General features: G+C 47.9%; 1 protein-coding gene across 2 annotated transcripts in view; it reads right to left on the bottom strand.

Moving 5' to 3' along the window:
- Positions 1-647: 647 nt before the first annotated feature.
- LDLRAD3 (low density lipoprotein receptor class A domain containing 3) overlaps positions 648-27,374 on the bottom strand; it is a 254,788-nt gene continuing 228,061 nt past the window's right edge. For both annotated transcript variants that reach the window (XM_060018723.1, XM_060018722.1), the window contains exons 5-6: positions 5,566-5,911; positions 648-3,794 (exon numbers count right to left, since the gene is read on the bottom strand). In XM_060018723.1, coding sequence (XP_059874706.1) covers positions 3,557-3,794; positions 5,566-5,911 — 584 coding nt within the window. In that variant the 3' untranslated portion in view covers positions 648-3,556. The remainder of the gene's footprint in view (positions 3,795-5,565; positions 5,912-27,374) is intronic.

The following is a 27,374-nucleotide window of genomic DNA, read 5'->3' as shown; positions in this document are numbered from 1 at the left end:
TCTGCTCTAGATTAGCATTTCTTGATTGTTTCCTCATCCTAGCACCACAGAAAACGGTACTCTGAGAGAAAAAGGAATTAATATCTTGGCAAGCCTTTGGGCATATTGTTTGGTAAAGTCTACTCTAGACCACTTGGGGCAGGACATGACCTGGTGTATACTTGGGACACCACTATCTGATAGCCTAGTCTTCTTTTTGACATATCTGGGTACAAGTACATGATCTACATCTTGGTTCTGTAAGTCCTATGTTTTGATTCCCATGTAGATTTTAATTTTGGTCAAGGCCAAGGTTATTTTTGTTCATGGGTGGTGGTGGTGGTGACCTCCTGGGCACGCTGACTTCCTGTGCAACTGTACCTGCAGTGTAAAACGAGACTTGTAAGAGCACAAAGATGCTCCCATCACTGGTGGGATGAATGGGAGCCATTTGTGGTTCAAAACCAATTACCAACATACCTGTGCCTGAGTTAGAGCATGTGCCCCTGAATATGTGGTCAGAATCTGTTCCAGCTATCACAGCCACTTGCTCCTTTCCTTCAAGCAGTGCCACAGTGAAGTCACTATGGGCAGAGAGGGCATAGTTAATGCCCATATTCTGAACTGACATCCCAGGGTTCTGGATACGAACTGGTGTCCATGGAATACTTACCTCTGTATTCCAACCACACCAAATGTGGAATCCTTAAACGGCCACCATATTTTGAGGTCCCATCAATATTCTCTCACCTTTTCTCAATTTATCAGGGCATACATTCATTGCAGAAGCCATGACAGAAGCGGCTGTCCACTCTTTATATCGCCATAGAGAAGAAAGGGGGGTTGAGGACCATTCACACCAACAGAAAGAATGAAACTGCAAGTTTATTTGAAAGTATAAAATTAAAAAAAAACCTAATCAAAAAACAAAAGCAACCACGCACAACCTTTCCAGTTTACATCAACTTTGAATGTCACACACGATTTATTTACCACTTGCTTGCATTTTTTTAAAATGTCAATTTCAAAGTAGAAGGAGTTGAGGGCAGGTGATAATGATCATAGCTGAACGATTTTAATGCTAAAATAAAAAGGACTCGCTGATCTCATTTGAGAAAAGAGAGCAGGGATGGTTTTCTGATCGGCATAGATTTAGGCCATGTATAAAAAAACATCCTCGTTGGAATGAGTTAAAAAATAATGCTGGCCACCTATTTGCTATTTTGAGTAGGGGGAAAAAAACAAAACAAAAAACCCCTGCAGCTTTGGTGTCCTATTTATATCTTTTTAAAAACAGCCATTAAAAAAGTCAAATCTATAATAAAAACATCCCTGTGTTTGTTTTAAAAAACAACATTAATAGGCTCTCCTTACGCTACTAAGGCCATCTGTCTTTCCTAAGATGCCTGGAAGCTGAAAAGCGCGTGAGACTAATTCATCACATGATTAATTAAAATTAGAATCCTTTCCTCTAAACAACTTCCAGAGCACCAGAAAGCAGCAGGGGCCACCAGAGGGAGAAAAGAAGCCACTCTGGCTCACAGGAGATGAAATATTCAGCTAGAGTTCCTTACATACTTCGGCTGCCACCAAAAGTTCTTTCTTCACTGGATTACTCAGAAAATAACTCACGTTATTTTAAAAATGAAAGATGTAGGCAACTATGTTCCTTTTCTTAACTTAAAAAAAAAAATCACTTTCCTGTAACACACTTTGAATTTGGTTTAAAAAAAAAAAGCCTACAGAATAGGATCATTGAATGCCACTTCATCCCCCCTCCTGCAGGCTCCGTTTGAATAAGCATCAAAGAGGTTACTGACCACGTGGAAAGCAGCCCTGCATGGGTGACAGCTGCCCGGAGTGGCTCCACTTGGTTCCAGTTTTGTTCCCCCACAGCCATTAGTGTGGATTCTTGACGAATAACACCTACGTTTCCACCCATGACTTCCTGAGGGGGTTGGCACTGTGGCTGGCTGGGCACAGAGAAAGAGGAAAGCTGCCATAAACACAGAGCCTATGAGCCGAGGGAGAAAGGCGTCCCTCTTTCTGCGTCCTTCAAGACCTCGATAAATAATAACTCAAAGTGCAACAATGCACAGACGCCTGGCACACAGGTCAGTCTGGGGGACTTGTTACTAGCCTGCTCAGCGGGACAAAGGAACCATCATCTCCTTTTGCATCTTTGCTTGGACCTCTTTAATGGAAAAACAAACAAACAAAAGACAGCTTTCCTATACACATATAAATAGTCCCTTAACTAGAAGGGAAAAAACAAACACACTGTTTCAAATGCATTTCTAAGAGATTAAAAAAAAAAAAAAAAGTCCGAATGGCAAATCTTGACTCCAAACTATTATCCACGTCTCTCAGAGGAGAAACTATGGGATGCTCGGAGAGGCCCGAGCCTCACTCTGATTCCAGCCCTAACCCTAACCTGCAGCGCACGAATCTGGGCCTTGGGAAGGGGGGTGAGTGCAGCCCAGGAATCCAGGCTCTCTCGGGGGAGGTACTGAATTAGGTTCTCACGTTGAGTTAGAACCTACAGTGTTCTCAAGTCCAAATGCACAGGTAAAATGACTGCTGAGTGTCAGGGGGACTTAGGGGGCGAGTGCTGAAGCTGCATGAATGGGCAAGGCAGGCTGGGTGCGGCTTACAGGGACAAAGGGCCAGGTCAGATTTCTGGGCAACTCAGGTTTGGTACTCATCCCTTGTTGTACGGGCAGGTCACAGCTGGGAGGGAGACGATCCAGAAGCCAGGGAAAGGACTGTGGACCAAAGCAGACCCAGGATCTTGGCAGCCTGTACTTTAGGAGCTGAGAACTCAGATAAACTCATGGTGGGGCGCCCTGCCTGCTCTGGAATGAGGCCGATGATATATGATCCTGGAGAAAGCTCTCAAAACGAGCATTCTCGGACAAATTTTTAAATCCAGACTCTATCCAGACCTGATGGTTTCAGAGTCCTTCAGAAAACCAGGATGACACTGTTGACTTCTGAAGGGCGTGACTCACGGCAACAGGGTTCTTTGGCCCCGACCCAGAGCAATGAACAGCCTAGTGCAAGGCGGGTTCTGATGCTCCCCTGGATTCTCTCCAGAGTGGCCATCCAATGACAGCCTCCCGGTAGGACCACCCAACCCAAATCTCCAAAAGGAGCTCTAAGGAAGCAGCCCACAGAGAATCTGGTCCAGTGTCCTCTGCCCTTCTGAACACCCCATACGGCACAAACACTGCTTTCTCAAGGGCCACCTAAGTACCGCACTCTCTGGCCACCTGCTCAGCAAGATTCCAGCAGTAACAGAATGATGTGCAGAGTGAGGCTGTGATCCTGGGCCCCGAAGGAAGAGTAACTGCCCAGAAAAGATGCACATACATCAGGGCAACTGAGAGGCCAGAACAGTGCCAGGTCGCCCTCCGGAGAACATCCCTGAAATCTGGGGAAGGAGGTGAACGGAGAGAGAGCTGACACCCCACGTCACTCCTTGAGGCCTCCTGAGGAGCTTCCCACGAGCGCAAGTTGTTAGGATGGTAACAAGTCAGAGCAGATGAGCCCATGTGGACTTTGAAAGAGCTGGCTTTTATACTTCTTCGGCGCCCCGGCTGGGTGCAGAGTCCCTAGGCTCCGTGGTGCCTTCCTGTGGGCCAGGCTGCCCCGGCCTGTGGCCCGTGTCTTCCATACTCAGGAGGCTGCTGGCTGCCTGGGAACTGGTGCTGTTGGCGCTGCCAGACCGGGAGCGGTAAGGGGGCAGGTCGGCTTGGTTCAGAGACTCGGTGTCTGAAGAGTAGGGCGGTGGAGGGAGGTCGTACCATGCGGGTCTGCGATGGAGAGAGCAGGATGGGGCGGGGTGGGGGGAAGGGGGGGAGAGGAGGGGGAAGAGAAAACATTAGGAGCCCAGGCACGGCAGGCAATGCCAACGTCTGCCCTTTTCCGAGCGGATGCTGACATCGGGGATGAGATTTTCCTTCCAAGGAGAAAGGCAATCCAAGGACTAGGAAAACCAGTGATTTGTAAGAAGACGAAAGGAACAGGTCAGCGTGCTCTGCCTGGCCTGTGCCAACTGGACAGTGCCCAAACCACAACCTTTGGCAGGGAGAATTCTAAATACCCCCCGGCTCATCCTGGGTGGTCTGGCAGGGCTTCACCTGGCCTGGTGTTTCGACAGAGCCCCTGACAGTCCACAGAACTGGGGGTCCTTACTGAAAGCCCACTCTCACTGGCTGTGCGGACTTGGGTGAGAGGATATCCTCTCAAACCCTCAGTCTCCCTATCTATATAAGGGAGTAATAATGACACCTTGCTTGCAGTGAAATAACTTAAAAGACATTTTATTTTCCAGCTCTCATTTATGGAAGGCTTACTATGAGTCAGGCACTGCGCCACCTACCTTACATCCCTTATTTAATGCTCACAAGAATTCTAGGAGAGAGCCATTACTTTCATGTCCATTGTACTGGCGAGAAAACTGAGGCAAAGGGGCATTAAATGGCTTGCACAGGATCACACACAACTAGTAAGCAGCAGTGCTAGGATTTGAACCCAGGAATTCTGTCTCCAGATGCAGCAGTTTTAACCTTGCCCTACAATGGATGGTCCAAATGAGTGAGGTCTTGTGTTCTTATGCTTATTTGCAAAGATGTCCTTAAGCACCGCTCCTTGGAGCTTTGTTTATCTTTTATGAGGAAGGAAAAGGAAGATTAAATAATACAAGAGCTGCCACCGGAGAGGGTTCAAGGAGGAGCCCAGTTAGCCCAGGAACACTGCCTGCAAAATGCCTCGTGCCACACCTGGTGAGTCCTGGGCTCAGTGGAAGAGGAACGCTGAGCAGGGTCCCTGCAGGGCAGGGGATGCTGAGAACCAAGGGGGACTCAGGTAGCTGTAGTCCCGGGACTTCAAAGTGGGTTCTTTGGGTACCTTGGAGGTCACCAAAGGAGAGAGGAAGGCTGAGCGGGCAGGAATGAGGTCTACTACTGGATCCAACTACAGAACTCTGGGTTTTAACTTTATATTTTGGGGTTCCTTGTACAGCTCCACCTGTGATGAAGGTTCTACTGCTTAACAAAGCTTGAGAGTTCTCTACGCCACCTCCTTTATTTTATAGATGAAGCCAAGCAAAGTTAAGGAACTTATTCACTCATTCATTCACTCACTCACTCACTTATCCATTTCATTCATTCAAATAGGAACCAAACCTCGAGTATATACTGGGCACTGTTCTGCGGTAGCAGGTGAGTGCCCAGAGCTGGTCAGGGTCCCGGACGTGTGTCCGTGTGGCATTACCAGGGAGGAGGAGGGATCTGAACTGGCCAGGATCCTAGCGGTACGTCTTCAGATGAGTAACTTAAAAATCTCAGCTTTCTCGTCTGTAAAACTGAGGCACATATAGACCTCCCTCGGTGAGTGGCTGTGAGGACTGAATGCGATGATACATGTGAATCGTTTTGCGAAGACTCAGTAGAAGTCAAAAGCTGCCGCCGCCTTTGCAGCTGAATGCAGGCTCCTGGCAAGACCAGGATCCCAGGCACGCGCACATGGACGCCCGCCCCTGTGTGGGATGACCTCCCTCCCCGAGGCTCTCCCAGCACGCACCTTTGGTCCAGCAGGGCCTCTGAGTAGGAGGGCGGGGAGCCCACGTCAGACGCGTTCTGCTCGGCTTGGCTGGCCACGTACTGGATGCCATTGTTGACGTTGTAGGTGACGTTGCAGCGGTGAGGGTGGTCCAAGACCACCAGGCGGGAGAGCAGCACGGGGTGCTGGAGCCGGTGCACTGGCAGCGTCATGAGGTTGTTGCGCTTCCGCTGGTGGTGCAGGACCAGAGCCAGCAGGGCCACGACCAGCACAAAGATGACGGAGCTGCCGATGATGGCATAGGTGATGCTGGGATAGTACACGAGCTGGTTCTCCGAGGTCACGAACACCTGCCCGCTGCCTGGTTCTGAGAAGCCCCAGAGGCGAGAGAAAAGGAGAGAGGTTACCAAGTCGGCGCACCCATCTGCCGCAAAGTCAGGCCCAGGACGGGAATGCAAACGTTCGCAGGAGCACGGTTCACGATAGCCGCAAAGTGGAAAGCACCCCAATGTCCATAGGTCGGTGAATGGATAAACAAAATGTGGGCTGCCCATACAACGGAATAGAATCTGGCCATAAAAAGTACTGGTGCATGCTACAACGTGGACGAGCCTCAGAAACGTGCTAAGCGGGCTTCCCTGGTGGCGCAGTGGTTGAGAGTCTGCCTGCCAATGCAGGGGACGCAGGTTCGAGCCCTGGTCTGGGAGGATCCCACATGCTGCAGAGCAACTAGGTCCGTGAGCACAACTACTGAGCCCGCGTGTCTGGAGCCTGTGCTCCGCAACAAGAGAGGCCGCGATAGTGAGAGGCCCGCGCACTGCAATGAAGAATGGCCCCTGCTCGCCGCAACTAGAGAAAGTCCTCACACAGAAACGAAGACCCAGCACAGCCAAAAATAAATAAATAATATTCAAAGTACGTTTAAAAAAACCAAAACAAACAAAAAAGAACAACAACAAAAACCTTGCTAAGCAAGATAAGCCAGACAGGGCTTCCCTAGTGGCGCAGTGGTTGAGAGTCCGCCTGCCCATGCAGGGGACACTGGTTCGTGCCCCAGTCCGGGAAGATCCCACATGCCGCGGAGCGGCTGGGCCCGTGAGCCATGGCCGCTGAGCCTGCGCGTCCGGAGCCTGTGCTCCGCAACGGAAGAGGTCACAACAGTGAGAGGCCCACGTACCGCAAAAAAAAAAAAAAAAAAAAAAAGATAAGCCAGACACAAGAGACCACATAGTGTACGATTCCATTTATATGTGTCCAGGAAAGGCAAATTTATAGAGACAAAAAGTCGATTAATGGTTGCCAGGGGCTGGGGGTGGGAATGGGGATTCACTGGTGATGGGCATCAGGGATCTTGCTCGGGTGATGGGAATGGAAACGTTCTAAAACTGGATGTGGTGATGGCTGTGCAAAGTGATACATTTACTAAAACTCATTGAGTTGTACAGTTAAAACGGGCAGATTTTATGTCATGTAAATTATACCTCAATAAAGTTGTTAAAAAAAAATCAGCCCGGGGAAATATAATATCCAGGGAACAGGAGTGATAGTTCCAGTGACAGAAATCAGTTTTTCTCTGGAAATTTATCATATCACATACGTGAGGAACACTGGCCAGTGTATCTGGGGTTCCTTACGTCGGCAAAGTATTTATTTAATGCCCGGCCTTTGCCAAGCTTTCAAGATGGAGAGCCAGCAGAGCACAGGCTGAAATCATGGACTCTGGAGCCAGACTAGGTTCAAACTCAAGCTATTCAGCTGACTGGCTGCGTGCCCTCTGGGAAGTGGTCAACCTCTCTGTGCTGTAATTTCCTCATCTGTGAAATGGGGGTGGTATTAGTCCCCACCTCACTGGGCTGTCCTGAGCATGAAATGAGTGAATAATTATCAAGCACTTAGAACAACAGCTGACACACTGCGGGTGTTCAAGACATACAAACGTGTTTTATCACAGCTACTTGCCTCACAGCAACTCCGTGAAGTAGGTGCTGTAACTGCCTTCTTTTTAAGATGAAGAAAAGGAAGCTTGGAGAACTTGGGTCCCCTGACCAGGGTCACAGGGTTAGGAGGTAAGGGGCTGTGCCTGATTTGAGCCCTGTGGTCCGACTCAGAGCCTTGCCTCTGACACTCTGCCCTGCAGCCCCCTACCAAGACCAGCTAGGCAACCGGCACGCATTTCCTCAGAGGCCCTAGGACGAAGGCCTGGTACACGCCCCAGCCCTGCAGGCTGCCAGGCCCCTCCTCTCCACGTGTACTAAGGAGCTACACTTCCAACACTCAGGGGAGAGGCTTCCCCGTCAGCAGGACACACCTGGCAATGGTGGCCAGGCCCAGGCTGGCCCGGGACCCCAGAGCGGCCCCTCCTCGTAGAAAGTCGGGGACCCCTCTTCTTTGCGGAAGAGCCACAACTACCCACAGCTGCGGCCCAGCTGCAGAAATAATCTAAATGCAGCCTAAGTGAGCAAGTGTGCGACCACACCCTGGGCCCGTTCAACCTCTGAAGCCGTGAAGAGGTTTTCGTGGGTTCACAGTGGCCAGCGTGTAGGCGTGAAGTGGCAGCACCGCCCGCTGGCTGCTCGGGTCCTGGGTCCCTCATCACTAGATCGCACATGGCTCCGTTCATCATGGATCTCCAGTGAGTAGGATGGTGTCTGGCACAGAGTCGACACCCAATAAATGCATCCAACTCAACGAAAAAAAATCTGTGTATTCACACACCCTGGTAAGGTAGGTGCTATTATTAGTTTATTATTCCTGTTTTTCAGATGAGCAAATTGACTCAGAGGTGAATTAAGGTGTCTAAGTGCACAAAAGAACTAAGCAGGGCAGTCAGAACGAGAACCCAGATATTTCTCCTTCAAAAGTCCACGTGCCATGCAACACACCATCGCCCCTCCTTTCCCGACACAAACAGTTCCTGATTCCCCACATCATCCTAATCTGACACAAAGAAAGACCTTCCCCCTCAAGCTCCAGGCTGTGTTAATTTTCGTTCCAGTCACGCTCAGACATGGACTAAAGGCTAAGAAGATTCTCCAAGTTCCTGTCGGTCACCGTTTCAATGATCCCAGAGGGGAGGCAGAAGCGTGCTGCAGACGGTTACGGGAGAAAGGAGTGAGGGAGTGCTGTCTGCTCTCAGCTTAGATAATTTGGGTGGGAGTGTGTGTGTGTGTGTGTGTGTGAGTGTGTGTGTGTGAGTGTGTGTGTGTATGTGTGTGTGTGTGTGTGTGTGTGTGTGTGTGTGTTTCAGATTTCAGGCCTAAAAGAGAAGAGCCTCTTTATTTCATCTCTAGCACAGAGCTGAAGGGTCGAATTCTGGGGCCGTCACTGCTAGCTGCTGCTCAAGCAAGTTATTTAACTTTGGGCCTCTCACTGTTGTGGCCTCTCCCGTTGCAGAGCACAGCCTCCGGACGCACAGGCTCAGCGGCCATGGCTCACGGGCCTAGCCGCTCCGCGGCATGTGGGATCTTCCCGGACCAGGGCACGAACCCGTGTCCCCTGCATCAGCAGGCGGACTCTCAACCACTGCGCCACCAGGGAAGCCCTATCACGACAGTTTTTGAGCAGATGGGAACATCCTGAGGAGGAGGGCCGTCTTCTAATTAACACAGAGGTGGTATCTGGACTGACAGAAGGACTAAACCAACTGACACCTGTGACTTGGGGTTCCTTTGCTTCTAAAAGATTCCCTCCTCCAGATGCAAATTGCATTTCCTACAGGATACGATTATTCACCTCTCAGACTGGGCAAAGGCAGAGTCTGAGTTCACATTTTGCTGGCCAGGACTTGGGAGAACAGGTATAATTATTCACGCATGGCTGGTGGGAGGGTAAATTGGTACAACCCAGGGTGGTGATGGGGTTAACAATATAGATCAAAATAACAAACATACATTAACAATACATATCAAAGTAGAAAAAGTACATATCCTTTGACCCAGCCATTCCACTCTTAGGAATCTAACAGATATATATACTCACACAAATGAGAAGTATTAATGCAAGTATTCATGGAAGCATTGTTCGCAATAGCATATATATCAGGAAAGATCTAAATGTCCGTCAATTGCAGCCTGGCTAAATAAATGATGGTGCCTCCAGACGTACCACACCTATTTAAGAAACTAGGGCAGCTCTACATAGACTGATGTGAAACAGTCTGAAAGATATCGTGATAAGCTGAGCAACAACAAAAAAAGTCCAGTAGAGAATGTTCTGAGTATTTCTAGAAGGACACACAGATCTGGTACGACTGGGAGAGAAGAGAGGCAAGAGGGAGACGTATTTTTCATTGTTTACTCTTTTCTACTTTGTATTATTTATACTGTTTTATCCCGTCAAAAAATAAGCATCTTGTCTCTTCCTCTGGCTTTGCCTAGGCTGATGTGAGTAGAGGTTTCATTACTGGTTTCCTTCCTTCTCTCCCTGTAGTGTGAGGGCTCCTGGGGGAGTTTCACTGCCACTCACTCACTCGGACCCCTCCCTGAGTCCAGAATTCCTGTTCTAGAAGGTTCACTGCCCTGTTCAAACCGACGCCTTACCATTCTCCTGAAAGCTCAACTGCCTCTTTAAAAAATTTATTTTTAAAATTAACTTTTCTCCAGAGTAAATATTTTTAAAAGTCAGGTTTAGTGAGGTATAATCGATACACAATAAAACGTACCCTTTTAAAATGTACAATTAGATGAGTTGTAACCAAATGTAACAGTTGCAGGAAGCACCACCACAAGCAAGATGTCAAACATTTCCATCCCTCCCGTCATTGACAGCCACTTGGGAATCACTGATCTCTTTTCTGTCCAGATAGGTTCATCTTTTCCAGAAAGTCAGGTAAGGGAATCATCTAGTAAGTAGCCTACTGTGTGTGGCTTCTTTCGCTTGGCATAACGCTTCTGAGGTGCACCAAGGTTTCTCTGAGTGTTACTATTTCATTCCTTTGGACCGTTGAGCAGTATTCATTGCTTGGATGCAACACAATTTGTTTATCCGTCCACCAGTTAAGGGAGGGAAGTGGTTGTTTGCAGTTTCCGGAATGCATATCTTTGTGCTGACATATATTTTCCTATTTTGGCGGGTGTATACCTAGGGGCAGGCTGCTGGGTCGTATGGGAAGCGTATGCTTAATTTATAAAAAACCATCACACTGTTTTTCAAGGTGGCTATAGCACTTAGCCTTCTCCCAGTTGCTCTGCATCCTCCCAGCATGTAACATAGCTAGCCTTTTCAACTTCAGCCATGCTCACAGGTGCATAGTGGTATCTCACTGAGGTTTTAAGTTGCATTTCCCAATGACTAATGATGTCAAGTATCTGTTCGTGTGCTGATTTGCCATCTGTATACCTTCTTTGGTGAAACACCTATTTAAATCTCTTGCCCATTTTAGAATTGGGATGTCTGACTACTTATTATTGAGTAGTAAGAGTCCTTTAGATGTTCTGGGAGACAAGTTCCTTTCCAGATGTGTGTCTTGCAAATATCTTCTCCCAGACGGTGGCTTGGCTTTTCATCTACTTTACTGTGTCTTTTTGAAGATAAGTGTTCATATTTTTTTATGAAGTCCGTTGTATTAATTATTTCTCTCGTGTTCTGTGTTTTTTGTATTCTATCCAAGAAATCTTTGCCTAGGAGACGTTTTATAGCTTTAGCTCTTACATTTACAACTATGATCCACTGCAAGTTAATTTCTGTTTATGGTACAAGGTGAAGTTCAATGTCCTTTCCCCCCATCCCTTTGGATATCCAATTGTTCCAGTACCATTTGTGGAAAAGTCTATCCTTTTGTATTGAATAACCTTGGCACCTTTGTTGAAAATCAATTGTGCATACAAGGCTGGGTCTATTTCTAAGTGATCTATGCTGTTTGATGAAGCTACACGCCAGTCCTTATGCCAGTAATTGTGCTGAGAACTACAGCTTTATGGCAAGTCTCAAAATCAGGTAGTGCGGGCTTCCCTGGTGGCGCAGTGGTTGAGAGTCCGCCTGCCGATGCAGGGGACATGGGTTCGTGCCCCGGTCCGGGAAGATCCCACATGCCGCGGAGCGGCTGGGCCCGTGAGCCATGGCCGCTGAGCCTGCGCGTCCAGAGCCTGTGCTCCGCAATGGGAGAGGCCACAGCAGTGACAGGCCCACGTACCACAAAAAAAAAAAAAAAAAAAAAAAAAAATCAGGTAGTGTGAGTCCTGCGTGCTCTCTTTTCTTCCAAATTGAATTTTTCTGATTACAAAAATATATTAGAATTAAAATTTAAAGTAATATAGAAATGTTCATGACAGACAACCTCTCCCTCACCCCTTACACCTACTAGAAAAAAAATAGTTCACAGTTTGGTGTAGACTAGGGGTTGGCAAATCTTCTGTCAAGGGTCAGAGAGTAAATATTTTATGATCTGTGCGCTATACAGTTTCAGCTACAGCCACTCAACTCTGCCTCTGTAGTGCAAAAGCATTACAAATAGTACATCAATGAATGAGTGTATTTGTGTCCCAAACTTGATTAAAAAAGACAGCCAGCCAGACCAACCGCTGAGAAACTATCATTTCATAGATTTCTCCAAGCCATTGTTTATCTTCTCTTATTTTGAGAATTACGTTTGTATTACATGCATGTAGGTGACCATGTGTTAGATTTTAACAAGGAAAAATTTTTAGGAATGTATTCACTTCAGATCAATAATCCTTCAGGAAGAGATAATAGTTCTTAAAACTTCCAGCTAAGGCAGAGAAAACAATTACTACATTTTACAATTGATTTCATTGTAAGTGTTCTTTTTTTTTTTTTGCCGTATGTGGGCCTCTCACTGTTGTGGCCTCTCCCGCTTCGGGGCACAGGCTCCGGACGCACAGGCCCAGCGGCCATGGCTCACAGGCCCAGCCGCTCCGCGGCATGTGGGATCCTCCCGGACCGGGACACGAACCCGCGTCCCCTGCATCGGCAGGCGAACTCCCAACCACTGCGCCACCAGGGAAGCCCTGTAAGTGTTCTTTTAATTCAGTTTCAGGAAGATCTTATTTCTTGACATTTTTTATGTGTAAAAATGCCTGAATATCTTCATTAAGCCTGAATAATCATGTAACTATACATAATTTTCATAGATCAAAAGTTATTTTAAAACATCATCTAGATATTGCTTCAAAAACTGTAGTGTCAAATAGAATGCAAGGTTAAAAAAAAAACCAAACAAACAACAGGCAGCAGATCAGATTCAGCCCACTGGCCGTAGTTTGAGGACCTGCTAAGTCCAGATCCCTCAAAACTCTTCTTTGTGTATGTACACACGTGCTTTTCTTCATGCTGTACAGACATTTCTACAAATGGACAGCTTCCTCACTCACGCACACCTTTGTGAAGAAGGAGCTGTGTAGTATCCCATTATATAGGCACACAATTTCACCAATTCCTTACTGATGTACATTTTGGTTGCTTTTTTTTTTTTTTTTTTGGGCGCTCTGACAAACAATGCCACAACAACATTCAGGCAGACCAACCAGACCATGAGAGCCATGAGGGGAGGGCCAGGCTTGCTGGTCTACTTCTATACTCAGTGCCCAACACAGAGGTTGAGTAAATTAGTCTGTGGTCACTGGTGCAACGATTTCTTAGGATGGACTGCGTTTCCGTGGCCATCTAGTCTCCGGGGCTGTCTTGAACGCTCTCCTTTTCTCTGTCCACACTGAGCCACCAAGTGTGGTCAATTGCTGCTGTGCAGTGCTTCTCTAGACTCTGCTTCTGGTCTCCATCAGGCCCAGACCAGGAAGAGAAACCTCGTTGTGCTCTTACTATCTTTAGTCTCTTTGTCCTCTAACCCTTCTGCAATACTCTCATCAGATTGAACACGACCCAGCTCTGTCGCTGTGTCATTCTTATAAAATTATTCAGATCCAGGACGCTGAGTGGCTCACATCACCCTCCCCAGCCACGCATTCAGCCTCTGCAGCCTTCCCCACCTTGGCTTCCCAGTACCAACCCCTGGAGGATGTGGGGAGAGAAGTCCAGAGTTGGAATGTTGCATTGCTATTTGCTTTGTGACCTGTTGCCCACTCCTGATTTGAAAGAAATAATAATACAAATAATACTAACAACCACCATCCATGTTTGCTGGGAACTCAAAAACAGAGTAATAATCATGATATCATCATAATGATTATCATCGCAGCTCTCATCCTATCAGCAATATCTTATGTGTTTACACGTATGACCTCTGATTTGTAATCCTTAAACCATCTGCAGTGAGTTGAATGGTGTCCCCCCAAAAGATATGTCTACTGGGAGCCTCAGAATGTGACCTTATTTGGAATAAGGATCTCTGAAGATATAATTAAGGTAAAGATCTTGAGATGAATTAGGGTGGACTCTCAGAGTGTCCTTATGAGGGACAGAAAAGGAGAAGACCCAGAAACAGACAAGGGAAAAGGCCATATGGAGATAGAAGCAGAGATCGGAATCTTGCAGCCCCCAAGCCAAGGAACACCAAGAATTGCAGGGAGCCAGCAGAAGTGAGGAGAGAGATGTGGTTCTCCCTCAGAGCCTCCACAAAGAACCAACCCTGACAGTACCTGCATTTTGGACTTCTGGTCTCCAGAATTGTGAGAACATAAATTTCTGTTGTTTTAAGCCACTGAGGTAGTGGCAATTTGTTTTGGCGGCCCTGGGAACCAAAGACAGCATCCTGTGAAGTAGACCATTATTTTACAGAGGAGGAAATGGGGGAGCAGGTAGGTTAAGTCACTTGCCCAAGTCCTCCGTGCACCTGGGTTATGATCAATAGCTTTGTTAGAGCTAATTAGAGAGGGAACAGGGAGAAACCCAGCCAGTCTGGTTCCAGAATCCCTGCTCTTCACGTATGACTTTCTTTCATGTTCACCCCTATCTCCCACCATGAAGAGGAGTTCCTGGTGGGCAAAGGCTGGGCTCTCCCCTTCTTGGAGCCCTACTCAGGGCTAAATGCAGCCTTGTAAATACGGTAGGTATTCCACGCGTATTTTTAGATATCTGTAAACTGACTTTGAGACACAGTAATTCACAATCTCTCCATTTACAGAAAGAGTCAAACATTGAATAAGAAGATGAGGGCAACCTTGAAGCTGAGGCATAAGAACCGGGCCCCCTACTGCTAATCTTCATCCTGTATGTATGATCTCACCTCAACCTTACGACCACCATTTTTTTACAGATGGGGAAACTGAAGCCCAGAGAGGTTAAGTAACTTACTGAAGGTCACAAAGCAAACAAGTGGTACAACTAGTATTTGTACCCAGGAGTCTGATGCCAGAAGTCACCACCCTGTCCCAGGTAGTTCTATATGCCCTCCCCTCCCCTTTCCCGCTTGTCCTGTCCAGTTGTCACCAACCTTATCTCTCTTGGATAAGCGATAAGTCATTGCTTATCTATTGAAGCAATGAGCAATGATAAGCAATGGAATCATTGCTCCAATAACTCCAATGACTCTGATCAATATATTCTGAAATGTCTTCTGTGAGATGTAAGAGGTATTTCATGACAAAGCGTACCTTGGTCAAAGAGGTATGAGAAAAAGTGGATTCGACAAATTAAACCACTTTCTTTGTAGCTGTTCAGAGTGCAGGCTCTGGAACCAAACTGTCTAGATTCAATCCTTGGCTTTGCCACTTACTGGCTGTGTGACCTAGGACAAGTTACTCTACCTCCTGTGCCTCAAAATCCTTATCCGTGAAACGGGATAATAGTAGAGTTCACCCCACAGGGTTGTTTTATGGAAAATACATGAAAAACAAGAGTTTAGAACTTTGGCACATAGTAAATACTCAACAAAGCCCAGATATTAATAGCTATCATTACGGGACTTTTCAGAGCCTTTACCAGGTAAATGTATACTGTGATGCCTCCTGAGATGATGTGGCTATTCCACCAGCCCTGGTGCTTTGCTGAGATGGACAGAACATACATCACATTCCAGAAGTTGTCTTTCCATAGGTCACTGGGGCATGCCTGACCTTTGAGTAAGCTGCTGGAGGAAGCTCTGCGGCTGTCGCTGCTAACTTAAGAGGCAGGAGGTGAGGGGCGACTGCCTAGCGCCCCTCCTGCTCTGTGCAGCACAGGCACTTGCCTCCCAGGCCACACCCAGTTATGGGCCAGCATCCCCATCACTGACTGAAGTCGGCCAAGCACCAGGAGCCTCGGACTGTGCAGCAGCTCCTGCATGTGAAATGAGAGATTCCCTCCATCGGAGGGCTGTCCGACACCCTGCCTTCCTGACACCTGACAACACCCAGCAGGCAGGAGCTGATCCTGTTCAAATGCGCAAAGAGCCCAAGGCTGCCCTGGGTCTGTTCTCCGGATCCTCGAGTTCACTGTGGCCCCTGCATAATCAGCTCCTCGGTGCTACATCTGTCTGGTAAACCTTATTACCCAGGGAAATGCTGAGCGTGCACACTTGGAGCTTCTGAGTGCAGAAAAGTTTCTGAATAATTTAGGGGAAAGGGCTGGTAATAGAATCGTTACTCCCCGAGGGGGAGTTTTATTGACCATGAACAAATTCATGGCTTCTGAGATTTCAGAAAATCTAACACAATGACCTGGTCCCCTGCACCCCAGGGAAGGGCTATTCGTTCTGCACACACCGAGGTCTTGTGTTCCGGTCCCAGCGCAGAGGGGGGACAGAAAGAGTTTAATGAAGGGACAGTGGGAAGCTGTTCCCAGCCTCAGGCCTGAGAGGGTGAGGATGTGGCTTCTGGAATCCGGTGGGACCCGATGGGAGCTGAGGCCTTTGGGGGAGGAATGTGCCCTTCGCCAATCTGTGGCCTGCAGGCAGGGAGCTGGGGGAACAGATATTCTGACCTTTTGTTTTCTACCCTCCAACCTCTTGCTGATGCTTCCTCCTGGCCAAACCCACCCAGAGCCAGAGGGTAAGGAGGTTCAGCCAGTGCAGCCCAGAGGGTCAGCGGTGCACGTGGGTGGGGGTGGGGTGGGGGAGGGGGAGGGGAGGAGGAGTGTGGAGACTGGCTGGTGAGAAAATTCAGGGCGGGGCCCCCTGCTCCTCGGCTGCGACCTTTGCCCTCCTTCCCTGTCTCAGCCTGCAAACCCTACCAGACTCCCAGCCCTGACTCAAACGCCACTACTCTCGTGAAGCCTTCCACTGTCCCCTCTGTTGGAATGAAATGGTTCCTTCCTGTGCTCTCCTCACAAGCTGTCCCCTCTGCTGGACCCCCGTGACATCTTGCTTTATACCACGCTTGACGACACGCAGGCGGCAGAGGGACGACCCGCTGCCCTCTGGCCCCGTGCTGGGCAGCGCCGCACCGCAGTGCTCACGCCCCACGCAGGGAAACACTTGCCTTCCATGCTGGCAGCCACGCCCACCTGACCCTGACCTGCTAATGGACCAAAGCAACCAAATGAGAAAGCCAAGGCTATCTATGCAGAGCTCACTGTAGCAAGGGAGTGAGCCACCATCACCTGCATTTTGGCAGAGACTCCGAGGAAGGAGTGGAAGAGCATACAGTGGCCAAAAGGGAGGGATTCGGGTGTGCTCTGACCAGAGGCTACCGGCCCAGGGAAGCCGGCGGCGGGCGGGGCATCTGATGGGAACGGCCGGGCAGGGGGCGGGGAGCATATTTCGCTTCCTCTGGTTGGTCCTAAGCTGGAAATGGGGCCAAAAATTGGGGAAGCTGTCAGTTACTAATCAAGTCTTGGATGTTCGGGGTCCATTGTTACAGGGGTTGTTGTTTGGCTTCCTGGGCTGGCTGTTGGAGGTTGGGGGTGAGAGTTCTGCTTTTACACACGGTCTGGTCACTGCCCATCTGTATATTCAGTTTCTCACTGACTATCCAACCCATGGCCCCAGGTCTGGCCCAAATCCCACTTGTGCTTGAGTCCTCCTGATGCCCAGGGCCAGTCTATTGCTCATTTTCATCATTTGTAAAGTAAGGGCGATAAACGTCCAGCATGTAGCATCTCTGTGGAGCTTAGAGCTGACGCAGGTGAAGTCCCTGCCTGGGAACAGCGAGTCTGCTAATGTCATCAGGTACCTGACTGTTCTTGGAGGGAAGCGAGGTGTAGGTATGAATGAGGACGGGTCCATCCAACGAACAACAGGTGGCGTGTGTGATGGTCAGGCGACATTTGGAAGTTTGATGGACAGGCTCAGAGTTCTGGTTCAGCCACAGACCCCATAAATGACGCTGACCAATTTCCTGCAACTTTTTTTTTTAAAGATTTATCTGAACCAGGTCTTTCTCTCTCTTTTTTAAAAATTTTTATTATATATTTTATTTTTGGCTGTGTTGGGTCTTTGTTGCTGCATGAGGATTTTCTCTAGTTGCGGTGAGCAGGGGCTACTCTTCGTTGCGGTGCGTGGGCTTCTTATCGTGGTAGCTTCGCTTGTAGCAGAGCCCAGGCTCTAGGCGTGCGGGCTTCAGCAGTTGTGGCACACGGGCTCAGTAGTTGTGGCTCGCGGGCTCTAGAGCACAGGCTCAGTAGTTGTGGCACACGGGCTTAGTTGCTCCGCGGCATCTGGGATCTTCCCGCACCAGGGCTCGAACCCGTGTCCCCCCCGCACTGGCAGACGGATTAGTAACCACTGCGCCACCAGGGAAGTCCCTCCTGACCTTTCTAAGCCTCATCTGTAATGTCAGGATTAAAAACCTGCCCCACCACAGAGTTGATAAGAACATTAAAAACCACTGTTTTAAATCCAAGCCAAGTGAACCAATTGTGAGCTGGATGCTCTGACTTCCTCTTGTCTGTGCAAAGACTCTGATCTCTGCACGCCTGAGCTGACTGGCGGGAAAGAGGAAATGATGCCCAGAGGGAAGCAGGCAGAATAGCCAGGATTTTAGGGTCATGGAGGCTGAGGCCTTCCAAGGTTTGTGCTGAGAGTTAAGGAGGGATATCTGGCTGGGGGCATGTTCATTTATCACTCAGATCCCAGACAGATGGTTGGACCTTGAGCTTATGGCTGGGGATGCCAGAACCAAAACAGCAGAGACCTGACCCTGGGGATGCTCACGTGGGACAGGCCCTGGGGCCCCACTTCTCTCCAGGTTCCCCCAGGATCACCTCTACCAGCCTGCAGCCACGTCCTCTCAAGCAGGGAAGCGTCCAGGAACTGTCTTGGCCATCGTAAGCCAAGGGCATCCCTATATCCACCTGGACTTTTCCTTGTTTTTTAAAAAACATCCCACGGGGCTGTTGTGCCTTTGTGGATCTCCATTCCAAGCACATCTCCTGTCCCAATTTAGATGTGGATTGAAAAAGTTTAATTTAAAGGGCAGACTGGCAAATGACTGAATCAAAAGAGAACCACAAAAACCCCACTGAACCATTGCCATGGCAACGCAAGTTTCTAAAATTAACCAAAAGGAGGGTGATGGGAAAATCCTTGCTGCCAGCCTGCCCAGAGTCAGACGGCCCACAGCAGGAGGCATCCTGGCCTGGAGCCAGAGGAAAATTAGAGAGGGGATCCATCTGCCAGGAGGGAACTAGGGCTCTAAGACCATTGAGAGCCAAGAGATGAGCACATTAAGATTACATTCAAAACGGGAGAGAGGGAAAAAAAGAGAAAGTTCTAAGACTGGAGATAGAATGAGTGGATATCTCCCTGGGAATTCTAGTGGTTCTTATTCCAAGAGACCCCAGGGGCTCTTGTCCTCCCCACCTCTCACATTTGCCCGCCCTTGGGCAAAGGGGACAGGAAGTGTCCCTAAAAAGCCCTGCATTTTCAATAAACGCTATTGAGCCAGCCAACTGTTACCAGTAGCCCCTAATTTACAAGCTGCTCACCGCGAGGAGGGCGGCTTGGTAGGGAGGAGAGCCCCCCGTGATCCAGAGCTCTCAGAAGCCTGCCGAGAGCTGCTGTACATGCTCAGAGCTCGTTCTCTGGCTCTGATGAGGAAGAGCACCAATGACAGCCAGCGAGTGAGGTGGTGATGAATGGCCTCTGCTAAGACACTGGCCCAGGGCAGTATCACACAATTAGCTGGACGGGAAGGAACTTAATTGGCTATTTAAGGTGGAAAAGGGCTTTTTTTTAAAAAAAATAGAAATTCAGATTGCTGCCAAAACTCAGTGATAGGGCTTCCCTGGTGGCGCAGTGGTTGAGAGTCCCCCTGCCGATGCAGGGGACGCGGGTTCGTGCCCCGGTCCGGGAAGATCCCACATGCCGCAGAGCGGCTGGGCCCGTGAGCCATGGCCGCTGAACCTGCGCATCGGAGCCTGTGCTCCACAATGGGAGAGGCCACAACAGTGAGAGGCCCGCGTACTGCAAAAAAAACAAAAACAAACAAACAAACAAAACTCAGTGATAAGGGTAATTGGGAGCTAGGGCCTCTGTAGCATTTTTAGAACTCTGCTCAATTGTGTAATGGCTTCACAAACATCAACAGAAGAGGGCATGCAGTGAGGGGGGGTACTGTAGTTCTATGCTACGTCTTCTACTGCAGACCACAAAAAGCAAAAGCCAATGGGAGCTGGCAGGGGAGAGGCGTGCGACATTGGGATCAATGTTGTAATCATTCTAACCATCAAAGGGGCTCCTCTCTCTTGTGTACAGAGTGGCTTCAGCCAACTCAGGCTCCTGCATATGACATCCTGGCGGCTCCTGCAGGCAACGTGCTTGAAATGGATATACGTGCCTCCTGGAATTTGCTGAATAAGGAGGGCTGTACAGAATTACTGTTTCTACGGTGTACTGTATCTATGTACCTGGCGTGGTTGGTGGAAGTTGCAAAATTAAATGCTTAGCAGACATACTTTGAACTCGATGGTCAGTTGGTTTCTGGAGAGTTACAATACAATGGTTAATGGAGCCTGTAGTGTCAGCGGCCAGAGCGGAATCCTGCTAACTCAAGTGGGGTGATTTGATCAGTTTGTGAGTGCCGTAGAACCATAAACAGATAGCACTGCAGGGAAAAGCTAACCCTAAAAACTGGGGAGAGGAAAATTCTATCTGCGGCATGCCATAGTTGCAGCAAATAAAACCTCATTAGCACGGGGCTGAGAAAACAAATACCATCACATATCAATTACGACCCCACAATGGCATCCCGAGCCTAGAGCCGGAAGTCCCAGCATCAGCTCTGTCTTCGCCTTTTTTCTTTTCCATTCATGTCCAACCCTTTTCCATTCATGGCCAACTCACATCCAAAGGCAGGTTTTGCTAATTCGGCTTCCAAACTGTGGAATGGATTAGCACAAGAACTTCCTAGCTGGCCTCCCAATTTCCACCCTTGCTCCTCGCCAATCGATTTTCTGCACAGCATCTAGAAAGTTCTTTTTAGGAAGTAAACAAGATGGCTGCTCATTGTACTCAAAATCCAACCTCCTAACAACGGCCCGGAGAGGCCTCTCTAATCTGGCCCTCAGCTCTTCCACAACCTGATCTTGAGCCATTTACCATCTGGTACCCCAGGCTTTAGCTCAGAGGTCAGTGAAGTCTGGCCCACTGCCTGTTTTTATAAATAAAGTTTTACTGGAACACAGCTTTTTTCATTTATGGACTGTCCGTTTCTGCTTTTGTGCCGCAAGGCTGAGTTGCATAGTTCTGACAGGCAACTCTAGGGCCCACAAAGCCTAAAATATTGACTGGCCACACAAGTCTAATTTTAAATCCTTGAGCAGATGAACACTGTAATAAGCAACGAGCTAAGAGGGATACCGGCTGCTGTTATCCAGAGTACAGTCCCTGTGGGAAGTTACTCTAATACCCCAAATGTGGCAATCATGACAAGCTGCCTGTAACCACTACAGAAAGTAAATGGTGGAACCAAGAAATCAAGGAAGAAGTCAAGCACAGCCCTTCCCAGCCCGGCCTTCACCAGCTCTGACTTTTTGTTGTCTATGGAAGTAAGTGACTAAAATGTTCCTACAGGACGCGGCAAATTTGGCCTCAATCTTGGATATGAAAAACCTTGAATGGTTAAAAATCTGTCTGTTCTCTGCCACCACCACCTCCCTGGCTGGTTAGGTAATATTGCCTGACTCTACAATCCTGTCTTCTGAGAGGTGCTCGGATGGTACGTATCTATGCTTCCTGAGATGAAGGTTGGCTGGACGTTTTAATGTTCTCCAAGACGAGGTGCTGGAAGCTCCATTCCAACACCTGAGGGCCTCCTGGGAAGTGGGTCTCTGAACCCCGCTCTTCCATAATAGATGAATAACTTACAGGGTCTGGGGCAGTGGAGGATTCCATGACCTGCCAGATTCTTTAAAGAGGAAATAATCACCACGTATCCCCAGGGCCATCTTACAATCCGTGTATCCCTGTCAAATGCTCTCCAGACACCAAAGACAGGTTAGAGAGCTCAGGCAAGCATTTTTAAATATTAATGGGGATGTGTTAAAACAAGCAAGGGGAGAAATCAAAGCTTCTGTCACTGACAGAGGGCCCAAGCCGGCCTCCTTAGGAGAAATAAGAGGACCCAGCAGGACAGATGTGACACAAAGATGAATCCTATGATGTGCCGACAGTGGAGGACACCCGCTTATTCATTAATCATTTACTGAACGTCTGCTGGGGGCCAGCCGGGGTGCCAGGGGATTCTGGGCACAGCTATGGGCTGGGAGTTACTGGGCAATGGACAAGGACCCCTGGGAACCTCAGGGCTACCACGGCTGCTTAGGTTTTTAACATTTATTTTTTGAATAGGCAATCTATGCATGGTTCCAAACTCAACAGGTAAAAAAGGGTTTGTAGAGAAAAGTTAGTCTGTTTCCCCATCTGTCTCCTAGACACCACATTCCCCTCCCCAGACGCAACCACTGGTACCAGTGAGTGTGTGTGTGTGCAGCACATACGTGTAGGCCTCCAGAAATATTCCAGACATATATTAGCAAATATCTATTATCTTGGACACTATGGTAATTAAAATTTTTTCACTTAATGAACTACATAATATTTTAAAAAAACCAAGTAACATTTTGCCCATTTAATAACTACCTATACAGCACTGACTATATGCTTTTTTAAACTTTATTTTTTTAAATTTATTTTTGACTGCATTGGGTCTTTGTTGCTGCGCGCGGACTTTCTCTAGTTACAGCGAGCGGGGTCGGTCTACTCTTCATTGCGGTGCGCGGGCTTCTCATCGTGGTGGCTTCTCTTGTTGCCGAGTACGGGCTCTAGGCGCGCAGGCTTCAGTAGTTGTGGCTCGCTGGCTCAATAGTTGTGGCTCGTGGGCTCTAGAGCGCAGGCTAAGTAGTTGTGGCACACGGGCTTAGTTGCTCCGCGGCCTGCGGGATCTTCCCGGACCAAGGCTCGAACCCATGTCCCCTGCACTGGCAGGTGGATTCTTAACTACTGCACCACCAGGGAAGCCCTAAAATTTTTTTTATTTTGAGATCAGTTTAGATTTATAGGAGAGTTACTAAAATAGTAGAGCGCCCACATACCCCACAGGCAGCTTTCCCTAATGTTAACACCTTAACTAACCATGGAATGACTGTCACAACTAAGAATTAACCTCGGAACAATTATATTAACTAAATGATAGGATTTATTCAGATTTTGCCAGATTTCCTCACTAATGTTCTTTTTCTGTCCTAGCATCCAATCCAGAGTCCCATGCTGCATTGGACTCTGTGAACCTGTGACAGTTTCTCAGTCTTTCCTTATCTTTCATGACCTTGACACTTTTGAAGAGGCCTAGTAGTTATATACATTAAGAAGAATATCACAGAGATAATGGGCCCTTCTCTGTGTGTCTGGTCAGGGGATGCCTGCTGTGTATTTATTGATCTGCCAAGATTCTATGCTGTAAAGTTACTTTTTCCTTTTGTAGTTAATTAATATCTTGGAGGAGATCCTTTGAAACTATGCAAATACCCTGTTTCTGCTTAAACTTTCACCCCCTAATTTTAGCATTCATCCTGGATTTTGCCTGCAGCAATTATTACTGTGTTGTCCTAATGGTGATTTTCTCCTTCTCTCCTTCCTTCTACATTCATTAACTGGAATTTTTCTGTAAGGAAGCTTTGCCCCTTCCTCCTACTTATTTATTTAGTTGGTTATTTATTTACATCAGATGGACTCATGAATATTTATTTCATTCCCTGAGCTAGACTCCAGTCCTATTATTATTTAATTTGTTGTTCTAGTCGTTTCAACTTTGGCCACAGGGAGCTCTTTGGGTTGGCTCCTGGAACCTTTCAAAATACCGCTATGATTCTGTTTGTTTGTTTGTTTGACTACTTGTTTACTTTTTGGTAGGGGATGTTTCAGGCTCATCTTGCATTTCCCAGCCCCAGGCCTGGAATCAGCTCTGACTTTTTGTAATGAATAGCTGCTCTTTGTAATGTGCTATTTGTAGAGATATGCCATCATTTGTTTAACCAAAACTCATTTGGTGAGCATTTGGATCTATTTCCAATCGTTTCATATTATAATCTTTTACAGTGAAGAATCCTTATAGATGGGTCATTTCACACTTCTGTAATTGTTAAAATAAAACCTAAAATCTTTACGAAGACTTACGCGGCCCTCCCTGAGCAGCCCCCCACATTCTCTCTGACCTTGGGTCCTGTTGTTCCTTCCCCATCACCCGGGGTGGTGGGCCCCTTTAAGATGGGCCCTCTGATTCTCCTTTCCTAGGGTTCTTGCTTTTGTGTGATCCCTTTCCTGTGAATTGGGGTTAGACTTATCTTCTTACTTCTAATGAATAGAATATGGCAGAAATGATGAGCTGTCACTTCCAATATTAGATTGTAAAAAGACTGTGGCTTTGTTCTGTCTTAGATGCTCTCTCTCTCTCTCTCTCTCTCACTCCCTCACTCACCTGCTCTGAGGGCCATGATGGGAGCCGCCCTATGGAGAAGACCACATGGGACAGAACTGAGGGAGGCCTCCAGCCAACAGCCCACCAGTGGGGAGCTGAGGCCCTCATTCCAGCAGCCCACAGGGAACTGAACCCTGCTGACAACTACATGAGTCCGAGCTTCCCCTGGACGAGCCTTCGGATGAGACCACAGTCCAGCCAACAGCATAACTACAACCTCAGGAGACACCCTGAGCCAGAGGTACTTGTGTACAAAGGGCAAAATCAAATCATGCTTTAGAAGAGCTCAGAGTGGAAAGCAGTCTTTCTAGTTACAAGGCTCTACAGGTAGATGTTTTTAGCAGTCCTTCCTTCCTAGAACTGCAGCTCTCTTGGCCTGCTATGTCCTTTCCAACATGACCTCCTGTCCACGTCCTGGCTGGCCTTCCAAGACTCAAATGGCCACTGAGCCACTTTCTCCCTGACTTCCCCCCGAGGCTCTCCAACTAGAAATAACTTTTCTCTGCCTCAGCCTCCCCCTGCAATTCACCTGGTCCATGTCATGACACTCCTCCTTCCCTCCCTTGTTGCAGACTTACTGATATAGCTACTTTCCCGTACAGACAACCCTAAATTTCTTGAGGGCTAGACTCCTGTCTCAGTCATGTTTATACCCATCCCTCTCTCTTGTGAGCACTAAATTCAGCTTTACACACATATAGTAGGTTCTCTATAATATCTGTGGAACCAGTAAATAATAATTAGCCTTAAATGAGGGGTTTAGGCTCTACTGGCAGTCACAGCGCTTACCATAGACAGTATTAGCTACTATGAGCATTATTATCACCCCTCAGTATTTCATGAATGAACGTTCCCTTTGCTAACAAGGATCGAATTTTCTGGATGCCCCATGATCTTCCTCTCCAATCTCAGAATCTCCAAGTTTAGAGGAAATAAAAAATAACTCCAGACCGAAAGTTAAGGGCCTCTAGCTTAATTCTGCTGTTTTTATATATCAAATGCTCCTTCTGGGATGTTTCCACCTAGAGCAACAAGGGGATACTGGTGTTAATGCCAACCTTGAACCTTTACCGAAGACTCAGGGAGCAGAAATCTCCAGGCAAGAGCATCGACAAAATTCACGTCAATTAATATTTTACTCCTAGGGCTTCCCTGGTGACGAAGTGGTTGAGAATCCGCCTGCCAATGCAGGGCTTGAACACGGGTTCGAGCCCTGGTCCGGGAAGATACCACATGCCCTGGAGCCACTAAGCCCGTGCGCCACAGCTACTGAGCCTGCTCTCTAGAGCCCGCAAGCCACAACTACTGAGCCCGCATGCCACAACTACTGAAGCCAGCACGTGCTAGGTTCCGTGCTCCGCAACAAGAGAAGCCACCGCAATGAGAAGCCCGCGTACCGCAATGAAGAGTAGCCCCCGCTCACTGCAACTACAAAAAGCCCATGCACAGCAATGAAGACCCAATGTAGCCAAAAATAAATAAATAAATAAATAATCCTCCTCATTTCTGAGGGTTTGCTGGCCACCCTATCATACCCAGCGAAGCTCTTCTTGCAACAGCATCTATGGCCAACTGTACTAATTGAGCACACAAATGAGGGAGATAAAGGAAGACTTGGCTGATTGTACTTCTTATTGGTTTCAGAGGAGGAAGCCTCATAATCAGTCATGATTACAAACTCCTCTTGTGGTCTCAACAGTCCAGACTTAAGCTGACACTATTCTGAAGCATCTTGTCTGATGGCAGATAAACAAGTTCTTAACCCTTTTTTGCTCTCTGAAGACTCTGAGGGAATACGAGAAGATGTTGCAGACCTTCCTGCGTCCTTTGGTTAGAAGACCCTTCAACCCTGAGTCTTAGCTAAAGATACTGTCATTTGTGGCATTTCCATCATCACGGGCTCTCTTTGTGGTTAAAAGATGCTGTATAAACAGCCTTTCAATGTGGACACGATTGGGGGGTCAAAACAGTGATAGGGCTGGCCCTGTGAAGCCTCGGACTGCCCTACTCCTTGAAAGCCACATTTCAAGAGGCAGAGAGGAGGAAACAGAGGCGCTGAAGGAAAAGGGCACTGGGGTTTCATACTCTATGTAGAGACGAGCTCTGAGCTTCCCTTGGCTTTTCACACTGACGACAGTCACCTGTGGGTGAGCCCAGCTGATGGCAGGAATCTTAGCACTCTCCATGCTCCTGGGGACCAAGAGGGACCAGAGTTTTGTGACCTTATTCTAAATTCACAGGATTTGTTAGCATTAAGAATAAGGTAAACCCATATTGAACAGAACATTGATCTTGAGCCCCAGCTGAGCTTGGAAAATATAAATCTTAGTTCCAGAGAAGTCGGGTCGCTCATTTATGAAGAGGAGAAAGGATCCGGGAGCCTGGGGAGGAAGATGGGGCTGTGTATTAGAGCTGGGGGTGCACAAGGACAGGCAGCCTGAGCCTGTGGCCCTTAGCTCTTCACAGACTTCTGCAGAGCAAGTGCTGACATAACAGCCTAAACGGGCTGCCTGGCGGGAGACGGGAAAGTTTATGCAGTGAGATGATACTTTGGGAAAACTTCGTAAATGTATAACCAGACGAAAACTGAAACCATTAAAACAGAAACTCCAATGACAACAAGAAAACTAGAAAATGACTGGAGAAGAACACTAGCCCCGCGAGTTCAGCTCCACTGTACATCCCCGGAGACACATGGGAACAGGAGAAGGAGTGGGACTGGACCAGTTCAGCCCCTGGCCAGCGGGCTCTCTGACTCTGGAAAACTGCCTGACTTCATGCCTCAGCTTCCTCATCTTCTAATGCTGCACTTGACACAGCACAGAGATTTGACTCAGGCCTGACTCACCTGTAATGCGGTATTTATGATGGAGAGGTACCCGGGATGTCCTGCCCAGACCCTCTGATTTTCCTCTGACATGCACGTTGTAAAACGCTTCTGTCTTACTTCAGCAAGTTCGCCCATAAACACATTCAGCCCCCAAATTGCTTTAATTACAGAATGAGGAAATTGCTTCACTTGGTGAAAGGTTCTCCCTGGTTCTGCTCATGACAGTCTGGTATGTGCGTCTGTGATGGGATTTTTTTTTT

Source organism: Delphinus delphis, chromosome 8, assembly GCF_949987515.2.
Source record: "Delphinus delphis chromosome 8, mDelDel1.2, whole genome shotgun sequence".
In the NCBI taxonomy this organism is placed as follows: Eukaryota; Metazoa; Chordata; class Mammalia; order Artiodactyla; family Delphinidae; genus Delphinus; species Delphinus delphis.
Note: the sequence above shows the minus strand (reverse complement) of the source record. Positions and strands in the feature narration are given on the sequence as shown.